Source organism: Camelina sativa, chromosome 4, assembly GCF_030686135.1.
Source record: "Camelina sativa cultivar CO46 ecotype springtype chromosome 4, ASM3068613v1".
In the NCBI taxonomy this organism is placed as follows: Eukaryota; Viridiplantae; Streptophyta; class Magnoliopsida; order Brassicales; family Brassicaceae; genus Camelina; species Camelina sativa.
The window spans coordinates 18610803-18629340 of record NC_141883.1 but is presented as its reverse complement, the minus strand read 5'-3'; the positions used below and the strand labels follow the sequence as shown (position 1 = coordinate 18629340).

Here is an 18538-nt window from a genome sequence, read left to right as displayed (position 1 = left end):
CAGGTTTATCGGTGGAGAAGGTGGCTGGTCATCGGCGGTGATTAGAGTTGTCTGATCGAGTTTATCTTTGTTGTGTTATATTGACTGTTTTTTTTTATGAAATCCTTCGAAATTCTACCTGAGGTATGATTTGTTATTCATATTTTTCAACTAAAAAAACAAACAAAAGTCTTGTACAATCATTCAAAGTAGCATTTTTTAAAAAGTTGTGATATTTTGAATAACAGTGGATTTAAGTAAGTTTTGTAAATCATTAATTGAATAATAAGAAATTGTAAATGTATTTAAATGATTTTACATAGATTACAAATTGAATAACATAGGATTTTAAAATATTTTTATAAATCATCAATTGAATAACAAGTTATTTTAAGAATACTCTAAAATCTTCTAAAATACAAGTTTAATACCTCTCTCTTAGGGATCCTGGAAGATTTGAAAGAATTTGTTCAGTTAAAAATACAAAAATCCAAATCCCATGGTTTAGGTGGGATTTGAAAGAATTTTACAGAAAATCATTGTAACATCCTTGAACCAATTATTGGTTTTCTGGGATGGGTGTCGATCGACACCATGGTGGTGTCGGTCGACACCAACATTCTCTGGTTCGACCAGTTCGATTTAATTATCGATTTGGACCGGTTTGGTTTAGGGAAAACCATTGAACCGAGGTTTAAAAGGGGGAAAACGACCTAGGGTCGTGTTTTTGGTTGTCTTACGCCGTTTGAGAGTGAGAGAAAGAGGAGAAAACAGTTTCTTTAGGTTCTTGAGAGAGTTTGGGAGATTTCAAGGTGTTTTTGGTGAGATCTTGTTGTGGGAGTGAGGATCTAGGGCCAGGAACGTGTTAGAAGGTTGCTGGGAGTGTAGGATTCGTTGTTGTTGGTCCAAATCTTCCTGCAAAGAGGTGAGTGCATGACCATGGCTAATCTAAGCCTTTGATTTCCTTGTTCTTGCTTGTGTGTTGTTGTTTTATGTGTTTTCTTGCTGGGGATTGGTTGCTACAGGTTTCTAAGGATGTTTCCGACTTGGGTTTTGAGTATTGGGTGACTTGGAGGAGGTTGGGAGCGAGATTCGACTCTCGGCTTCGAGCGGATCGCGATTGCAGATGGAGTGTCGATCGACACCACTTGGTGTCGGTCGACACCAGCAAATTGGGCATCGATCGACACTGTGGGGTAGTGTCGGTCGACACCAAGGCCAGTGTCGGTCGACACCTCCCTTCCAGCGAGACGATGTTTGATTTCTTGGTTTGTATGTTTTGTTTTGTTGGTTGTTTGGAACATTGGAATCATTGTTGCTTGTGTTTATAGCCCAGTAGATGGGAGGATTGCCTCACTGAGTATTTATCAAATACCTATGCATCTCAATATGTGTTTGTGGTGCAGGTAAAGGCAAAATGTGATCGTGGAATCAAGGCGATGAAGAGGAGGATGTTCTAGGGACTCGATTGTATGTTGTCTGGTGTTGCTTGGTTGCTAGAGTTGAGTCTTTAGAAACATTGTTAGGTTGCCGATTTCATGTTTCCTGATGTTTGATTATTGGATTGCTGTTATGGTTTAAGATTGGTTATTTATTTATTGGATATAGGTATTTGTTATTCCGCTGTTGGATGTGATTGTGGTTAGGTGGCTAGTGGATATGAGACCACTAGTTGTAGATTATTATTTATTACTTATTTAAAAAAAAAAAACGGGTCGGGTCGTTTCAGTTTGGTATTAGAGCCCTTACGGTTCTAGGTTTGGGTTCACTAGGCTTTGTGCTGTAGATGTTTGGGATTCCATGTCTTGATTGATTATGTGACTTAGTCAATTGTGTGTGGCATAGAGTCCTAGAACATCCTCTTCGAGCCTACAGTGTGATTCCACAGTGAGTTTTGGTTTTTGTGTTTTGTGTTATGTTAATATTGCGTGTTAGCCTCTGTTCTTGGAAGTGCAATGGTTAAAGGTGTTTGCGTTTTTGGTCGTGGACGGGGACGTGGTCATGGTCATGGTCGGGCGGATCCCGAGGCCAGCGAGTGTGTGGTCCAGAGTTTCCACGAGGAGGTACGTCGGAGGGTCGCAAGCGTATCAGGAGGGACCAGAGGGGGTTAGCCGGTGATCGAGCCGGATGTGCTGGGAACCCAGGTGTGGGGTTGCAACAAGGGAAGCCTAGGGTCGAGATGATCACTTGGCGGATCTGTTGACGTGCTGTTGGAGCGGTTACCGAGAGGGGTACCAGTGCAGGCTCCAGTTGTGCCGTATGTGGCGGGGTGCAGCCAAGGGCTGCAGATGTTGAGGAGTTTCCATACAGTTGTAGATGACCGGTACGAGATTCTTCTTGAGAGGTATCAAGCCTAGAGAGGCGGATAGGTGGATATATGCAGTTGGAGCAGATATTTTGCTGCTTGATGGTTAATCCTGTTGGATATTAAAGTTGAGTGGGCAGGTGTAACATTACAATGTTATACTCGGACCACAGGAGGTACTTTTGGTCGGGAGATGTTTATAGTCTTTAAGGATTGTTGCTCCTGAAGGGATGGTGGTTTTCCCAGAATACCGATAGCTCGAGGGGCTGTGGGCTCCGAGAGTGGCAGAGGGGATAAGTAGTTCCCCTGAGGGGATGAGTAGTTCCCCTGATACCGAGATCTTGAGGATTGTTGTCCAAGAATGAGACGGTATAACTCGAAGACGGTGGTCTGAGAGTGAGATCGGTATGGCTCGAAGGTTGCGACCTAAGAGTGGGATGTTGGGAGCAAGCAATGCCTAGGAAATGAGTATAAACATAAAGATTGAATGTAAACCTCGGGACATTGATAGTGGTCTAATCTCGGGTTTTAGGATGTGTTGATAGACAAGGTTTTGGTAAGCTTTTCGGGGGGAATAAGTCAAGTGGGTTGAGATGGCGGCCTGCAAAGCATTTGATACGGTGAATCGGAATATGCGAACGTATGGTACTTGTTTGTTTTATTACGCTCGTATTGATGATTTGCGGTGGAGAATTGCTAAGCGGAAAGCTAATTTTGGATTAAGTTACCTTGTGAATGTTTTCCCTAAGAGACAAGTTACTAGAGGTTCTTGTATGGACAAGAGATGTTGATATTCGAGTGGTGGTGAGTCGATGTCAGAATACTTGATCATTAGTCTAGTAGAGCTGAGGAAGTAACCAGAGGATTTGTTGAGTAGTGGATTCATTCGTCTTATCATTTCACCGTGGAGAGCGTCGGTGTTGTTCAACAAGTAGAAGGACGAGGTAGGGGGTTTATGAGTTCGTGGTAATGTCTTTCGGGTTAACTAACGTGCCAACAGCGTTTATGAGATTGATGAACAGCGTGTTTCAGGAGTTTCTGGACGTGTCTGTCATTATTTTCATCGACAATATCCTGGTTATTCTAAGAGTCCTGAGGAACATGCAGTGCATGTGAAGACAGTTCTGGAGAAGCTGCGGGATCAGAGATTGTTTGCTAATTTGAACAAGAGCAGTCCTTGGCAGCAAGAGATGGGTTTCTGGATCATATTGTTTCTGCAGAGGGGGTTTCCGTAGATCCGGAGAAGATTCAGCCTATCAGAGTTTGGCCTAGACCGCAGAATGCCACAGAGATCACAAGTTTCCTTGGTTTGGCAGGTTACTACAGGAGGTTTGTGCAGGGATTTGTGAGCAGAGCACGTCCGTTGACTAAGTTGACAGGGAAGTACGTTCCTTTTGTGTGGTCACATGAGTGTGAGGAGGGCTTTGCAAGTCTTAAGGAGATGTTGACTACTACGCCAGTGTTGGCTTTGCCTGAGCAGGGAGAACCCTATGTGGTCTATACAGATGCATCTAGAGTTGGTTTGGGATGTGTGTTGATGCAGCATGGGAAGGTGATTGCCTACGCTTCGCGGCAATTGCGGAAGCATGAAGGCAACTATCCTACTCATGATTTGGAGATGGGTGTTGTAGTTTTTTCCCTGAAGATTTGGAGATCTTATCTTTATGGTGCAAAGGTGCAAGAGTTTACAGATCATAAGAGCCTGAAGTATATATTCACTTAGCCCGAGCTGAACTTGAGGCAGAGGCGGTGGATGGAGCTGGTGGCGGATTATGATTTGGAGATAGCCTACCACCTTGGTAAGGTTAACTCGGTTGCAGATGCTCTGAGTCGGAAGAGGGTAGCTTCGGCTCAGGAGCAGGAGATGGAGTCTCTGGTAGGAGAGATCGATGCGTTGAGTTTGAGTGTTGTGTCTCAGGAACAGTTGGGTTTGGAGGCGGTTGATAGAGGAGATCTTCTGAGCAGAGTGCGGTTGGCTCAAGAGAAGGATTTGGGGATGGTGAATGCCTCAAAGGATGTGGATTCAGAGTATCAGGTCTCCTATAATGGTACTATGTTGGTGCACAGTCGGATATGTGTGCCCAAGGATGAGGAGTTGAGGCAGGAGTTCCTGAGAGAGGCTCATGGGAGCAAGTTTTCTATTCATCCAGGAGCGACTAAGATGTACTGTGATCTCAAGAGGTACTATCATTGGGTCGGGATGAAGAATGATGTAGCTAGTTGGGTCGCGAGGTGCGACGTGTGCCAGCTAGTGAAGGCTGAGCATCAGGTTCCAGGAGGGTTACTAAAGAGTCTTCCCATTCTAGAGTGGAAGTGGGATTTGATTACTATGGATTTCGTGGTAGGTTTGCCAGTGTCCAAGATTTTTGATGCTATTTGGGTCATTGTGGACTGGTTGACTAAGTCAGCAAATTTTCTGGCCATTAAGAAGACTGATGGAGCAGCGGTCTTGGCTAAGAAGTATGTGAGGGAGATAGTCAGATTACATGGAGTGTCAGCGAGTATCGTGTCTGATAGAGATTCTAAGTTCACTTCGGTGATCTGGAAGGCATTTCATGCAAAGATGGGCACTAAGGTGCATATGAGTACAACTTATCATCCCCAGACAGATGGACTGTCAGAGCGGACGATCCAGACACTGGAGGGTATGTTGAGGATGTGTGTGTTGGATTGGGGTGGCCATTGGGCAGATCACCTGAACCTGGTAGAGTTTGCTTACAACAACAGCTATGAGGCGAGTATTAAGATGACTCCTTATGAGGCTTTGTATGGGAGGTCATACCGTACACCGTTTTGCTGGACTCAGGTGGGGGAGAGGAGCATGTTCGGGGCAGATTTTGTTCAGGAGACCTCAGAGAAGATTTAGGTTCTCAAGCTGAACATGAAGGAAGCTCAGGATCGGCAGAGGAGTTATGCCGATAGGAGGAGGAGAGATCTTGAGTTTCAGGTAGGAGACAGAGTATACCTCAAGATGGCCATGCTGCAGGGTCCAAACAGGTCATTGAATGAGACTAAGTTGAGTCCGAGGTATATGGGTCCGTTCAGAGTGATTGAGCGGGTTGGACTAGTGGCATATAGACTGGAGTTACCTGAGGTTATGCGTGCTTTCCATAAGGTTTTCCATATGTCTATGTTGCGGAAGTGTCTCCGTGAGGATGATCAGTTGTTGGCTAAGATTCCTGAGGATCTTCAACCTAACATGACTTTGGAGGCGAGACCAGTGAGGGTTCTCGAGAGGAGGATTAAGGAACTTCGGAAGAAGAAGATTCCTTTGGTGAGAGTCCTTTGGGACTGTGATGGTGTTGAGGAGCAGACTTGGGAGCCTAAGGCGAGGATGAAGGCAAGGTTTAAGAAGTGGTATGAGAAGCAAGCGCGACTTGAGCTTGTCTAGCCTGGTCCCATCTCTAATTCGTGGCTGGAGCGGGAATGGAGTATTCCAGCCCATCTCTCTTGTTTACTTGGTCGCTTGGGGTGGTTGGTTGTGCGACTAAGTAACAAGATGAGGTGGTGCTCGGGGTACAAAGTTTCCGTGAGGCGGGGTTTTTGGAGGAAAGTTTTCTGAAATAGAAGTTTTCTTAAAGTGGAAAGTGGTAAAAGTGGAAAGTTTTATGTGATTTAAAATTTGTCCATTTAAGTGGAGAGAGCCTTGGAGGGGCTTATGTGTCCTTAGTGGCGGACTTTTTAGTCATTGTGTGGCCTTAGTGGCAGTCTTTTGAGACATTGTGTGGCCTTTGTGGCAGGCTGTTTAGCCAGATGTGTGGTCTTTGTGACGGTCCTTCGGGACAGATGGTCTTTGTGACGGTCCTTTGGGACAGACAGTCTTTGTGACGGTCCTTTGGGATAGATGGTCTTTGTGATGGTCCTTCGGGACAGATGGTCTTTGTGACGGTCCTTCGGGACAGATGGTCTTTGTGACGGTCCTTCAGGACAAATGGTCTTTGTGACGGTCCTTCGGGACAAATGGTCTTTGTGACGGTCTTGTTTAATAGGACATTTGTTTGGTCTTTGTGACGGTCCTGTTGAGGACACTTGTTTGGCCCTTGTGGCAGTAAGATGATCCATGTGAGGTCATGAGGTATTCCAGTGAGGGGATATGTGGTTGGTAGGGCATTGAGATGTCTTACGAGAACCACGGGAAGGGAACCTGGATAGGGATAGGACTCAGACGTGTTCAGAATTGTTTGCTCGCGACTCTTGGAGGACTTAGGTTCTCCTAGTACTGCCATATTCTGAGACTTTGTGGCTTGGGAATATGGTTGGTATATCGACTTCGGATGACGATCCGGGGGCGCGCTGTAGGATGGCAACCCGAGAGACGAGTATTGGACTTCCTTATATATTATGGCATGCAGGCTTTGGCCTGATGAGGAGCCAACATTATGGCATGCAGGTTTCGGCCTGATGAGGAGCCAATAAAACTCAAGGTTTAGGCCTCTGAGTAAAGGAAAGTCCAAAAGTCGAGAGCAAATAATGCCTGGAGCGTGAGTCTATCGTCTCGAGGTGACCTTTTGTAGTTCGGTCGGAGGTGTGCAGACTGTGGAGACGGTTGCATGGGAGTCCTTGGCTGATGGTTATTCGAGATTCGAGGACGAATCTATATTGGTGGGGGAGAATTGTAACATCCTTGAACCAATTATTCGTTTTCTGGGATGGGTGTCGATCGACACCATGGTGGTGTCGGTCGACACCATGGTGGTGTCGGTCGACACCAACATTCTCTAGTTCGACCAGTTCGATTTAATTATCGATTTGGATCGGTTTGGTTTAGGGAAAACCATTGAACCGAGGTTTAAAAGGGGGAAAACGACCTAGGGTCGTGTTTTTGGTTGTCTTACGCCGTTTGAGAGTGAGAGAAAGAGGAGAAAACAGTTTCTAAAGGTTCTTGAGAGAGTTTGTGAGATTTCAAGGTGTTTTTGGTGAGATCTTGATGTGGGAGTGAGGATCTAGGGCCAGGAACGTGTTAGAAGGTTGCTGGGAGTGTAGGATTCGTTGGTGTTGGTCCAAATCTTCCTGCAAAGAGGTGAGTGCATGACCATGGCTAATCTAAGCCTTTGATTTCTTTGTTCTTGTTTGTGTGTTGTTGTTTTGTGTGTTTTCTTGTTGGGGATTGGTTGCTACAGGTTTCTAAGGATGTTTTCGGCTTGGGTTTTGAGTATTGGGTGACTTGGAGGAGGTTGGGAGCGAGATTCGACTCTCGGCTTCGAGCGGATCGTGATTGCAGAGGGGATCGTGACACCAGCAAATTAGGCATTGATCGACACTGTGGGGTAGTGTCGGTCGACACTTGGCTGGTGTCGGTCGACACCTCCCTTCCAGCGAGACGTTGTTTGATTTCCTGGTTTGTATGTTTTGTTTTGTTGGTTGTTTGGAACATTGGAATCACTGTTGCTTGTGTGTATAGCCCAGTAGATGGGAGAATTGCCTCACTGAGTGTTTATCAAATACTCATGCATCTCAATATGTATTTGTGGTGCAGGTAAAGGCAAAGTATGATCGTGGAATCAAGGCGATGAAGAGGAGGATGTTCTAGGGACTCGATTGTATGTTGTCTGGTGTTGCTAGGTTGCTAGAGTTGAGTCTTTAGAAATATTGTTAGGTTGCCGGTTTCATGTTTCCTGATGTTTGATTATTGGATTGCTGTTATGGTTTAAGATTGGTTATTTATTTATTGGATATTGGTATTTGTTATTCCACTGTTGGTTGTGATTGTGGTTAGGTGGCTAGTGGGTATGTGACCACTAGTTGTAGCTTATTATTTATTATTATTATTATTTATTATTTAATATTTATTTTTAAAAAAAATGGGTCGGGTCGTTTCAATCATATCAACTTCTCTAAAATCTATCAACATTCCAAATTTCCTAAATCCCATCAAATTCTCCAAAATTATGGTTCTAATACACCCCCTTATGCTTTAAAATTTAAAAGATGGTCTATAATCTAATGGAGAATTAGATGAGAAGTTTTAATCCCAAAGAGAAATAGCAACTGAACTATCGATTCATGGAAAAATAGGTAGAGAACTTAACTTAGGGAAATATAGAACTAGGTGAAAGTTTGATGTGGATCTAGTATAATGTGATAGTTATAAGGGAGAAATAAGAGTTTTTTTTTAAAACATATTGTATAATCAAAGTTGACATATAGTCAAATCTGTCTTTTAAAGTTTTAATTCATTATAATTGGTAGTCTATTAAACCTTAAAAGCTGGCATATATTTTAGTCAATGTAAACATGAATTTTAATTCATTCATGTGAAAAATAAAAAATGTCAGAAACATTAATATTACTTTTTATGAAAAAGATACCGTTGTTGTCAAAAAAAAAATGATGTTGTTTGGTTTTTAAACCGGGTTGAAATTCCAGCAATACCACAAAGCCCGGTTGGACTTGACCGATTTGTATGTTAGTTGTTAGAACAACTTCATCGGTGATACTCTAATAGGTGTCTTAAATATTAATTAAAATTTCTCACTAACTTCTATTTATTTTTCGGGTATGTTGGTATTATAGTATATTTTGGAAACTTAATTAGTGTTTTAGTACAAACACTATTTATAATTGGCAAAAACGGTGGAGTGTTTGTGTGTGAGATAGGAGAATTATGTAGGACTCATTTGTGAGATTGAAAAATTGGGATAATTATTTAAATAGTTGTTAATATAATTTTTTTTAAAAAACTTTTCAGATACTAAAAAATTTATATTTTTTTCTTTATAATTTGATATGCATTTTGTTTAATAATTTTTAAATATATTCTATACATCTTTTTTACCCCTACACTTTATTAAGTGTACGAATATTTGTACACATTATTAAGTGTTTGTACACAATATTAAGTGTACGGATGTCTATACACCTTATTAAATGTACAAATATCTGCACACCTTATTAAGTGTACAGATGTCTCTACACATTATTAAGTGTATAGATGTAATGTGTACACTTAGTAATGTGTAGAGACATTTATACACTTAATAAGGTGTGCAGATATCTGTACATTGAATAAGGCGTACAGACATCCGTACACTTAATTATGTGTACGGATACAAAATTTGTAAAAAAATATTTAACATTATCAAATAAAATCATCAAACAAAATACATATCAAATTATAAACAAAAAAATATAGATTTTTATATATCTGTTTTTTAAATAAAAAAAATCATATTACCAAAATATTTGAATAAATATATATTTTCCCTCTTTCTCTCTCTCAAACACACACCATCTCATTTCTCTTTCTCTCACACAATTTTATCTCACTAACATTCTATCTCACAAGTGGGACCTTGACTGTTTCTCCAATTATGAATAGTACATGTACTACATTTCTAATTAAGTTTCCAAAATGTACTATAATGCCAATAATCTCTTATTTTTTTCTCCTTTATTGGTCATCTTTTACATATGAATGTCTTAAGAATAAAAAAACATAAATATATTTCATTTTTGATTTTTTGACAACAAGAAAAAAAAATCTCAAAACAGAGTTTTGATTCCAATAGAGTTTTGATTCCAAGTGACACCTAAAAGCTCCAGTACATGAAGACACAAAAGCCATTTGTAGATAGGAAAGTGAAACACCTATCTTAAGAAGTTGATGATCACCAAGTGGAGGACTGAGTTGCAGAGAACAACTCAGCAAAAGCTCTCTCCGGTGCCAAATCTTGCAGTTTGCAAAGCTCTCTTCACCATCTTTCTTATACATGGCGGTGATTGTGTTGGTTTCTCGTTTTAATGAGCCAAGCCTCCTTTTAAGAAGAATCTGAATCTCTCTCTCTTCAGATTTTTTTCGGAGCAACAACGAGCTTAATTAATCAGAGAATCAATGTGAGAGAGAATTAGTTGCTTCTATGTCCTCTCTGCTTCTCCTAATGATACAGGTTTCATGGAAGAATTAGTTGCTGCTTCTTCAGGTTTTTTAGGCTTCGGCAATGACACAACAGTTTCTAACACCAACGACAGTCTTGGTTCTTCATCTTATGAGGATTTGTCATTAGCATAAATTGGCCAGCCTAAATAGGATCAGTCGGAATTTCTTGATACCTTTAAAAAAGATACAAAGCAATCAGACTCCATTAAAGATCCAGCAAGGCATCAAGCATTGAATTGTATGAGTTCCCTTTAAAAAAATTATCATCATGTCAAAGAGGTGTTAAATACCAATTCAATAACACGGGTTCAAAAGCCTTGCATTGTATGAGCTCCAAGGTTTCTCCATACAAACCAGTAAAAATAGGGATTCACACACATTCTCAGTTCACATAAACTAAAAAAAAATATTTCTTAAAAAACAGGATTAAAGCACTAATTAAGAGCCTTCAACTTCTTTCATGGGAGGAAAGAGCCTAAAATTCTAATAGCTTCGAATGATACTACTGTGAATGGACAAACAGAGAGAGTTTTGAAGATGGGGAAACACTTATGGGTGTTATAACACATGATTCAGAAAATATGATCAGAGACACAATGAATCATAAACTGACTAAACCACAACGATCTAGTAGAATTCAGAACAGATTGAATCTGCAATCAATCATTAGAAACCATCGTCGTACGTTCTGGACAATAAAACTAAACATTGAAACTATGTGTCAACAAAAGTAAGATCCACCAGATGTGCAAAACTGAAATCCTAGGCTTGATGTTCAAGACTCTAAAAAGAGAGAAACGCAATGACAAAAGAGATAAGTTTATTACCAGAACAAACTTTCAACACTTATAGTTTCATCATCATCTAGTACAATCAACAAACACCTAATGTCATAATTCGTAACACTAAGATCCCAATTAAATTCCATTGTCCTATGGTCAAAGATATACCCACCCAAAATTGGCTGCAATATCTACAAAGTTGACTCCTGACTGAAACTGGGGAAAACTGAACTTAAAATTGAAATATCAATGACACCATTCAAACAATCAAACACTACACTTCCCAGAAACCTAATTGCAAACTGCCTAAGTCAAATACCAAAGAGAGTATGACCCAGAAAAAAAAAAAAACACATCCGAACAACAAATTCAAAAACGCTACAATGATCAAAGTCACAATCAATCGAACCAGAAATTAATCGCAATTGAAACAGGTTGCAGGATATTAGAGATAAATACATAATAAACCCATAATAAAAAATAATAAAAAAAAAATCAAAAAAACCGATTAAACAAAACCTAAGTTCGGCTAAGGAGAATCGATCTCTAAGTCTTAAGAAAGAAAGCCACATGATTTGTTCAAATCAATCCTTTGAAAGTTCTTTTCTGGATCATCCTTCACTCCCGAAAAAACCCCAATTCCTTAATCCTTAATTTTGATAAATTGATTTATGCCAATAGTTTTTTCCTCGTTCGTATCGAGAGAGAGGAGAAAAGTAAAAACAAAACAAAACAAAATGTAACTAATGGATTATTGACACGTTTCAGTGTCTCTAGGTATCTAAAACGGTATGGACAGAGACACATATCTCTGAATAATTACGACTAAAAACTTTATTTTTTAAAAGTTTTATTGTTAAAAAGTTTAGAGATGGGATATAACCGATAGAGATGCTCTTATTAGTCAGTCAATTAGCTATATATGGAGTAATGCATGGTCTGTGTGCATGCATATATAGAAAACGTATGCGATCATCCATTAACAAGTCAATTAGTCTAAGGCTTTCTTGCTCGACAAGAAACTGTTGTACAAATTTGTATCCTCATACACAGTGTCGGTCGGTAAAGTCAAAAGTAAAACATAAAATAGTTATATAATAAACTGAACAAGATAGACACATCGGTACACGAAGAACACCTCTGTTCTTTTTTTTTGCTAAACTGTAAATATCATTAGAATAGTTAATGAAATGTTTGGCTTTTACAAGAAAGCCGATGGCTTTTGAATTCTTTGGCAAAAAGAATAAAAACAAGGAAATCAAATTGGGGAAACCACGTATGGACAGTGAGATCAAGTTAACCAGAACTGCATCAAACTACAGAAACGTTTACGGTGGCTTCTGGTATGAATGATAAAAAACACCTCTGTTCTCGGTTCTAACTTAGAATGTAGGCAATAAACAAACTAAAAAAAGGTTATGGTAAGAGAGTCGGTAACCTTCTTTAGATACTCTGCTCACAACTATCAACTTGTGAGTTGTTAAACTTAAACAAAAAATAGACAAAATTATATTGAAATATTAATAGAAATTTATGAGGACCTTATTTTGAGAAATTCAACAGATAAAGTGTTTACGAACCCAAACTTAAAAGCCAAACTACTACACAAATATGTTTATAAAGTTCTAATCTAGACGCTCCACATTCTCAACATAGTCTATAAATGTATAAATCTTTGAGTATTTAGCCTTCTCAGCTATATTCCCAAACTGGATTTCAACTACATTCAAAGTGTCCAGCACGACACTGTAGTAGAAGATGTAGAAAGGATCGTTTCGATTGGATGTTGATAACACAATTTCACCTCCACTAGTCATCCGGACAATGTCTAGATAGGTATTGGGAGCTATATGCTTCAAACAAAATGGCAATGTGTAGACAATCTTGGACCATTTCAGTTCATCCGCATCTTCCAGAACCCACAACTCAAGACTTTTTGTATGTTCACCAAGTCCAATGTGCTTTGGCCACAGTACGCCCAATTTACCTTTGCAATTTATCAGAGTTGAACAATAAAATTTATGTTCCACATCTAGAAACTTAAACGTTTCAGACCTAAAATCAAAACAAACTACCATAACATGTGTTGGATTTGTATTCCCAATGCACTTAGCTAAATAGTACAAAACTCCGTCGATGCATGTCTCAGTACTCAAAGGTCTATGGGGTATCAAACATTCGACCATTCTCCAGGACACTTTTCCCATTCCTAAGGTTGAAACTAAACTGGCAAAATCCTCCGCCACGTACGGCGTGGGCAAACACAATACCTTGAATAGTTTGTCGATATGATCATACCCAAAATAGGTTTTTTATCTCAGCCTTCTTTGTTCTCACTCTCGGGAAAGTTATGTACTCTCCTGTGCTAGGGTTATAGATCACATGATTGCTGGTTTTGCTACAAAGAAACCCACATACAGGGGCATGAATCTCACAGTCATAGGAAGAACTCATACCTTCGTGGAAAGACATATGATAACAGGGAATCAAAGGTACATGGGCACGCTCGGGATGTAAAAAATGAGGTGCGGAGTAGAAGATCCGCTTACCGTTGTGTAAGAAGGTGAGTAACGTACGCGGCTGAGCCGAAGATATTTTTAGGAATAGTTCTGTGAAATATTGACGACGCAGTATGGACGACCAGAGTTTGGACAGGCAACGACACCTCGCAAGGTCTTTAACAGTCAATCTTGAGAAAATCTCAATCAAAAGATCAACTGGGATCTCCTTCGAGTTTTCTCTTCGGAAGTTGCTTGGGCGGCTGACTTGCTTCTGCCGTTTTCCCTTGGCGTCGCTAAACCATAGAATCCCAAACTTCGACAGCGACTTATTTTATACTAGACTCAGAACCCCACGCGAGGGAAATATTTCAGAAAAAATAAATTTAAATTTAAAATTTAAAACTATACATTATGAAATTATTTGAATGTAATAGAATAGTTTTAATACATAACATAAAACTGTTACTAAAAAACACAATCATCAAAATGAAAACTTATAACAAAAAATATTATGTAGAATAAACGCAACTTTGCAAAACATATTGTTTAAAGTATTATAAATATAAGATATTTTTATGAAGAATTATGGTAAAAAGCGACAACTAAAAAAAATCATTATGATCTTACCGAGAATATTGAACTAATGGTTATAATGAGTAATGTAATTTTCTATTAAATAACTATAATTAAAAATATTTTTAATAATGAGTGAACAGTATCAATAGAAAATTAAAATTAAAATACACAACTCTTAAGAACAAAGTAAAATAAAATAAATTTTAAATATTAAAATATTTTTTAACGAAAAGTTATGATAAATAGACACAACTGTAAATTATATATTAAGTTTTATTAAATTTCTATATTACTATAATCATTTCTAAAATTTTAGTTAGATTATAGAATAACACTGAATACTAGATATTAATATTCAAATTATTTAGATTTAACATAAAATAAAAATTTTGTTTCAACAACAATGATTTATTAGTTATTGATGAAGAGACAAATATATAGAGAGTTCAAAATATATGACTATTTAAATACACATTTATTAGAATAAAAAGTTGTGATGAAAAAATATGAATAAAATATAGTGAAAAGACACAACTCTACAATGAACAAATACAATTGTTTGAGTTTTTAAAAATGAACAAATAAAACCAATTTTTTTACAAAAAAGTACAACGAAAAGTCTCAATTGTTGTTCTTATTATTCAGATTGTTATTATTATTTTTAAATATTTAAACATTTTTTTTAACGGAAATTTAAGATAAATAGACACAACTGAAAATACAATATTAAGTTGTATAAACTTTTATATTTCTATAATCATTTCTAAAATTTTAGTTAGATTATAGAATATTTTCAATTATCTAGACTCAACATAAAATAAAAAATTTGTTTCAACGAACTTATTAGTTAGTGATAAAGAGACAAATATAAAGAGAGTTCAAAAAGTATGACTATTTAAATAGACACACCTATTAAAACGAAAATTTGTGATAAAAAAGTATAAATAAAATATAGTGAAAAGACACAACTCTACAATGAACATATACAACCGTTTGAATTTAAAAAAAAAAACAAATAATAACATTTTTTTACGAAAATGTACTACGAAAAATTGCAACTGTTGTGTGTGCATTTTATTATACTTACAAACTCATATAAACTGCTTTAAATAGAAGACATCTTTATTACCATATTAAAAAGTCAAATCCAAAAGCTTATTATATAATCCATTTAACTCTTCGAAAAAGACTATGTATAAAATTAACTAAAAGTTGTAAATTAGATTCATCATTCCAAAAATCTTTTGTTAAATCAAGAATTGGAGGAATCTATTTACTTTTAAAAGAATGAATGCTAGAGAATAATTTAGAGAGCTGTAAAAACCGTTGAGATTTAAATTTTATATTATTTGGTGTCATGTCAAAAAAAATGAAAACACTTCAAACAGACAAATATATATAGATTTCAAAAGATACGAATATTCGAATAGACACAACTCTACATTGAACAGTTACAACTTTACAAAAAACCGTTACAATGAACAATCGCAACTTTGTGTAAAACACACAATTTTAATTTTCTACAGATTTTTTTGGAAAATTATCCAAAAAGTACGATTGACAAGTTTGGTGGCACTTAATCGGATTACTATTATATATAGGTATTTTCATTAATTTTTTATATAAAATTAACTAAAAGTTGTAAATTAGATTCTTCATTCCAAAAATCTTTTGTTAAATCAAGAATTGGAGGAGTTTCTTACTTTTAAAAGAATGAATGCTAGAGAATAATCTAGAGATCTGTAAAAACCGTTGAAATTGAAATTTTATATTATTTTGTGTCATAGCAAAAAATATAAAAACAGTTCAAACAGACAAATATATAGATTTCAAAAGATACGAATATTCGAATAGACACAGCTCTACAATGAGCAGTTGCAACTTTACAAAAAAAACCGTTATAATGAACAATCACAATTTTTTGTTAAACACATAATTTAAATTTTCTACAGATTTTTTGGAAGATTATCCAAAAGGTACGATTGAAAAACACAATTTTTGGTGGCATTTATTCGGATTGTTACCATATTGAAAAGTCAAATCCAAAAACTCACTATGTAATCCATCTAACTCTTGGAAAAACATTCTAGGTATTTTAATAAAAACTTTTATATTTAAAATTAACTAAAAGATGTAAATTAGATCATCATTCCAAAAATCTTTTGTTAAATCAAGAATTAGAGAAATTTTTTCACTTTTAAAAGAATTAATGCTAGAAAATAATTTAGAAAAATATATAAACCGTTGAGATTGAAATTTTAGTTGATTTTATGTCATTGCAAAAAAATAAAAACAGTTCAAACAGACAAATATATATATAGATTTCAAAAGATATGAATGTTCCAATCAACACAACTTTACAGTGAACAGTTGTAACTTTTCAGAAATAACTGTTTCAATGATCCATCACGACTTTTCAGAAAATATCCAAAAGGTACGATTGAAAAAACACAACTGTTGGTCGCATTTATTCGGATTGTTATTATTATATAATTTTTTTTATATTTAGACCTAGAGAGTCATTTGTTTTTTTTAATTTAAAGGAAAATGAGATATATCCCTGTTTGATAAATTGCTATACGCTAGTCGGGCGGTTGAGGTGGGCTTAGCGTCTAGCGAAAAAATCAAAAATTAAATAAAAATTAATTAGAAACTAGTTTTAGGGTTATTTATTAAATTAATTAATATATATATATATATGTAAGTACTAAATATATGTATAATTCTATTTAAAATTGTAGTATTATCTTTAAAATTACAGGAAACACATAAAAATAGTTTTAAAATAAAATTTTATGACTTTTATTAAAAATTTGTACATTATTGTACAACATTACAAACTTTTAATTTAAATGTGTAAATAACAAAAAAATATTTGATTTATATTTGGTTCTAAAAATAATCGGTATATAAATTAAGCGGGAAGTAATCGGATTAGACGGGTTATAATCAAATTTGACATGCATAATTATATTATCGATACTAAGCAAAAATTAATTATTAATTAAAGCAGAAAATGTGAACCTAACTATTTTAAGGAGTGTAATTAGTGCGAGACAACGATTTTTAAAATAGGGGCCGGTCCTTCCCATAAGGCGAATGAAGCGGTCGCTTTAGGCCACCAATAACTAAATAATTTAGAGGCTATGCTTAGTTACATTGGAACACTAATTATTGGCTAACTTTAGTCAATCTCTCTTCTCATGTTCACGTACTTTTATCATTTTTTTACTTTTCCTAATTTCATGTGTTGTTTTAAACAATATTTATCAGTTTTCCTTGTATGTCAGGACTTATTATTAGTGTCAATTTATCAAAACAAGCTTAGTTTTCAATACATGCAATATATAAAGTATATATTTCTAAATATGCTTTAGGCCACTGAATCTCTAGGACCGTATACTACTAAAGATTAGTTTGGACATATTCACAAGTCTCTATGTGAAGTGACTGAAGTGTATATCGATCTATAGATTAGTTTACTTTACAATACATTTATTGTATTACGCATATTCATATTATTCATAGGTAAGTGACGACAAGCTTTAAAAGGTTATATAGTTAAAGATTCTTATTTCTTCTACATTACGCTTCTCTCTCATTAATTCTCTTACTAGTATTCCAAAAAGATTCTCAAAATTGTATTGTTGGAAAGAGTTCATTCTGGTTCTAATTTCAACCCCAGTTTTAAAAACCGCTTTGCGCTAGTCGGGAGGTCAGGATAGGCCTAGTATCTAGTGAAAAAATCGGAAATTAATAAGAGACTAATTTTAGGATTATTTTATTAAATTAATAATAAAATAAAAATATGTAGTACTAAATATATATAATTATGTTTATATGAAATAAATATCAAATAAAATATAAAATTATAGCATTGTCTTTAAAATTACTGTAAACAAATAAAAACGTAATTTTTTAAAACATCATAAACTCTTAATTTAAATATCAAAATAACAAAAAACTATATATTTAATTTATATTTGGCTCCAAAAATAATCGGTATATACAAAATTAAGCGGGAAATAATCGGATTAGACGGTATAATCGGATAATTGATGATATACGGGAATTCGTAATTAATCGAGGCGGAAATTATAGTTCTAACAATTTTACGGGACGTGGAGATTTTTAAAACAGGGATCTCAACTGATTTATTGTACTGTGATGACTAAGGATTCGAGGTAGCTCGATTTATTTTACGCGATTAACCAATTAATTAAGCATTCTATTGTAAACAAAGAGTGTAACATGTCGTCCTCCGGCTTTCGGCTTGGCTAGATAAAGAAGAGAAGTGGAGTGGTTTAGTCACTTTTAAGAGTTTAGATTAGTGAGAAAGAAACAAAACAAAAAAAGAGAAATGGCAAACACTGATGAGTCTTCATGGGTTTACAAGAACTGAGACGCGCCAGTGGAGGCGCGTGTGAAAGACCTTTTCACTCGCATGACTCTGCCGGAAAAGATCGGTCAGATGACTCAGAAGTCATAACAGATACTTTCATCGGTAGTATATAACACT

The 18538-nt window shown here is 36.3% G+C and overlaps 1 protein-coding gene and 1 long non-coding RNA gene across 2 annotated transcripts; both read right to left on the bottom strand.

Moving 5' to 3' along the window:
- Nucleotides 1–9638: 9638 nt before the first annotated feature.
- LOC104780511 (uncharacterized) lies at nucleotides 9639–11674 on the bottom strand. The gene is made up of 2 exons (XR_766756.2): nucleotides 10451–11674; nucleotides 9639–10333 (listed from the first exon to the last, which is right to left on the bottom strand). It is a non-coding gene; the product is annotated as an uncharacterized LOC104780511 (long non-coding RNA).
- Nucleotides 11675–12567: 893 nt separating this feature from the next.
- Nucleotides 12568–18521, bottom strand: LOC109132499 (E3 ubiquitin-protein ligase SGIP1-like). The gene is made up of 5 exons (XM_087509416.1): nucleotides 18460–18521; nucleotides 13492–13736; nucleotides 13259–13398; nucleotides 13055–13224; nucleotides 12568–12940 (listed from the first exon to the last, which is right to left on the bottom strand). The coding sequence occupies exons 1-5, from the start codon at nucleotides 18519–18521 to the stop codon at nucleotides 12568–12570; spliced, it is 990 nt and encodes a 329-aa protein (XP_087365542.1).
- Nucleotides 18522–18538: the final 17 nt, after the last annotated feature.

What these genes read in the sequence shown, in the direction of transcription:
- LOC109132499 (XM_087509416.1), bottom strand. Translation starts at nt 18,521, where the DNA reads ATGAAAGTATCTGTTATGACTTCTGAGTCATCTGACCGATCTTTTCCG. An exon ending in TTTCCGGCAGAGTCATGCGA is followed by an intron (nt 13,737 to 18,459) that starts GTGAAAAGGTCT and finishes TCTATGGTTTAG; the next exon opens with CGACGCCAAGGGAAAACGGC. An exon ending in GGAGTTTTGTACTATTTAGC is followed by an intron (nt 12,941 to 13,054) that starts TAAGTGCATTGG and finishes TTCAACTCTGAT; the next exon opens with AAATTGCAAAGGTAAATTGG.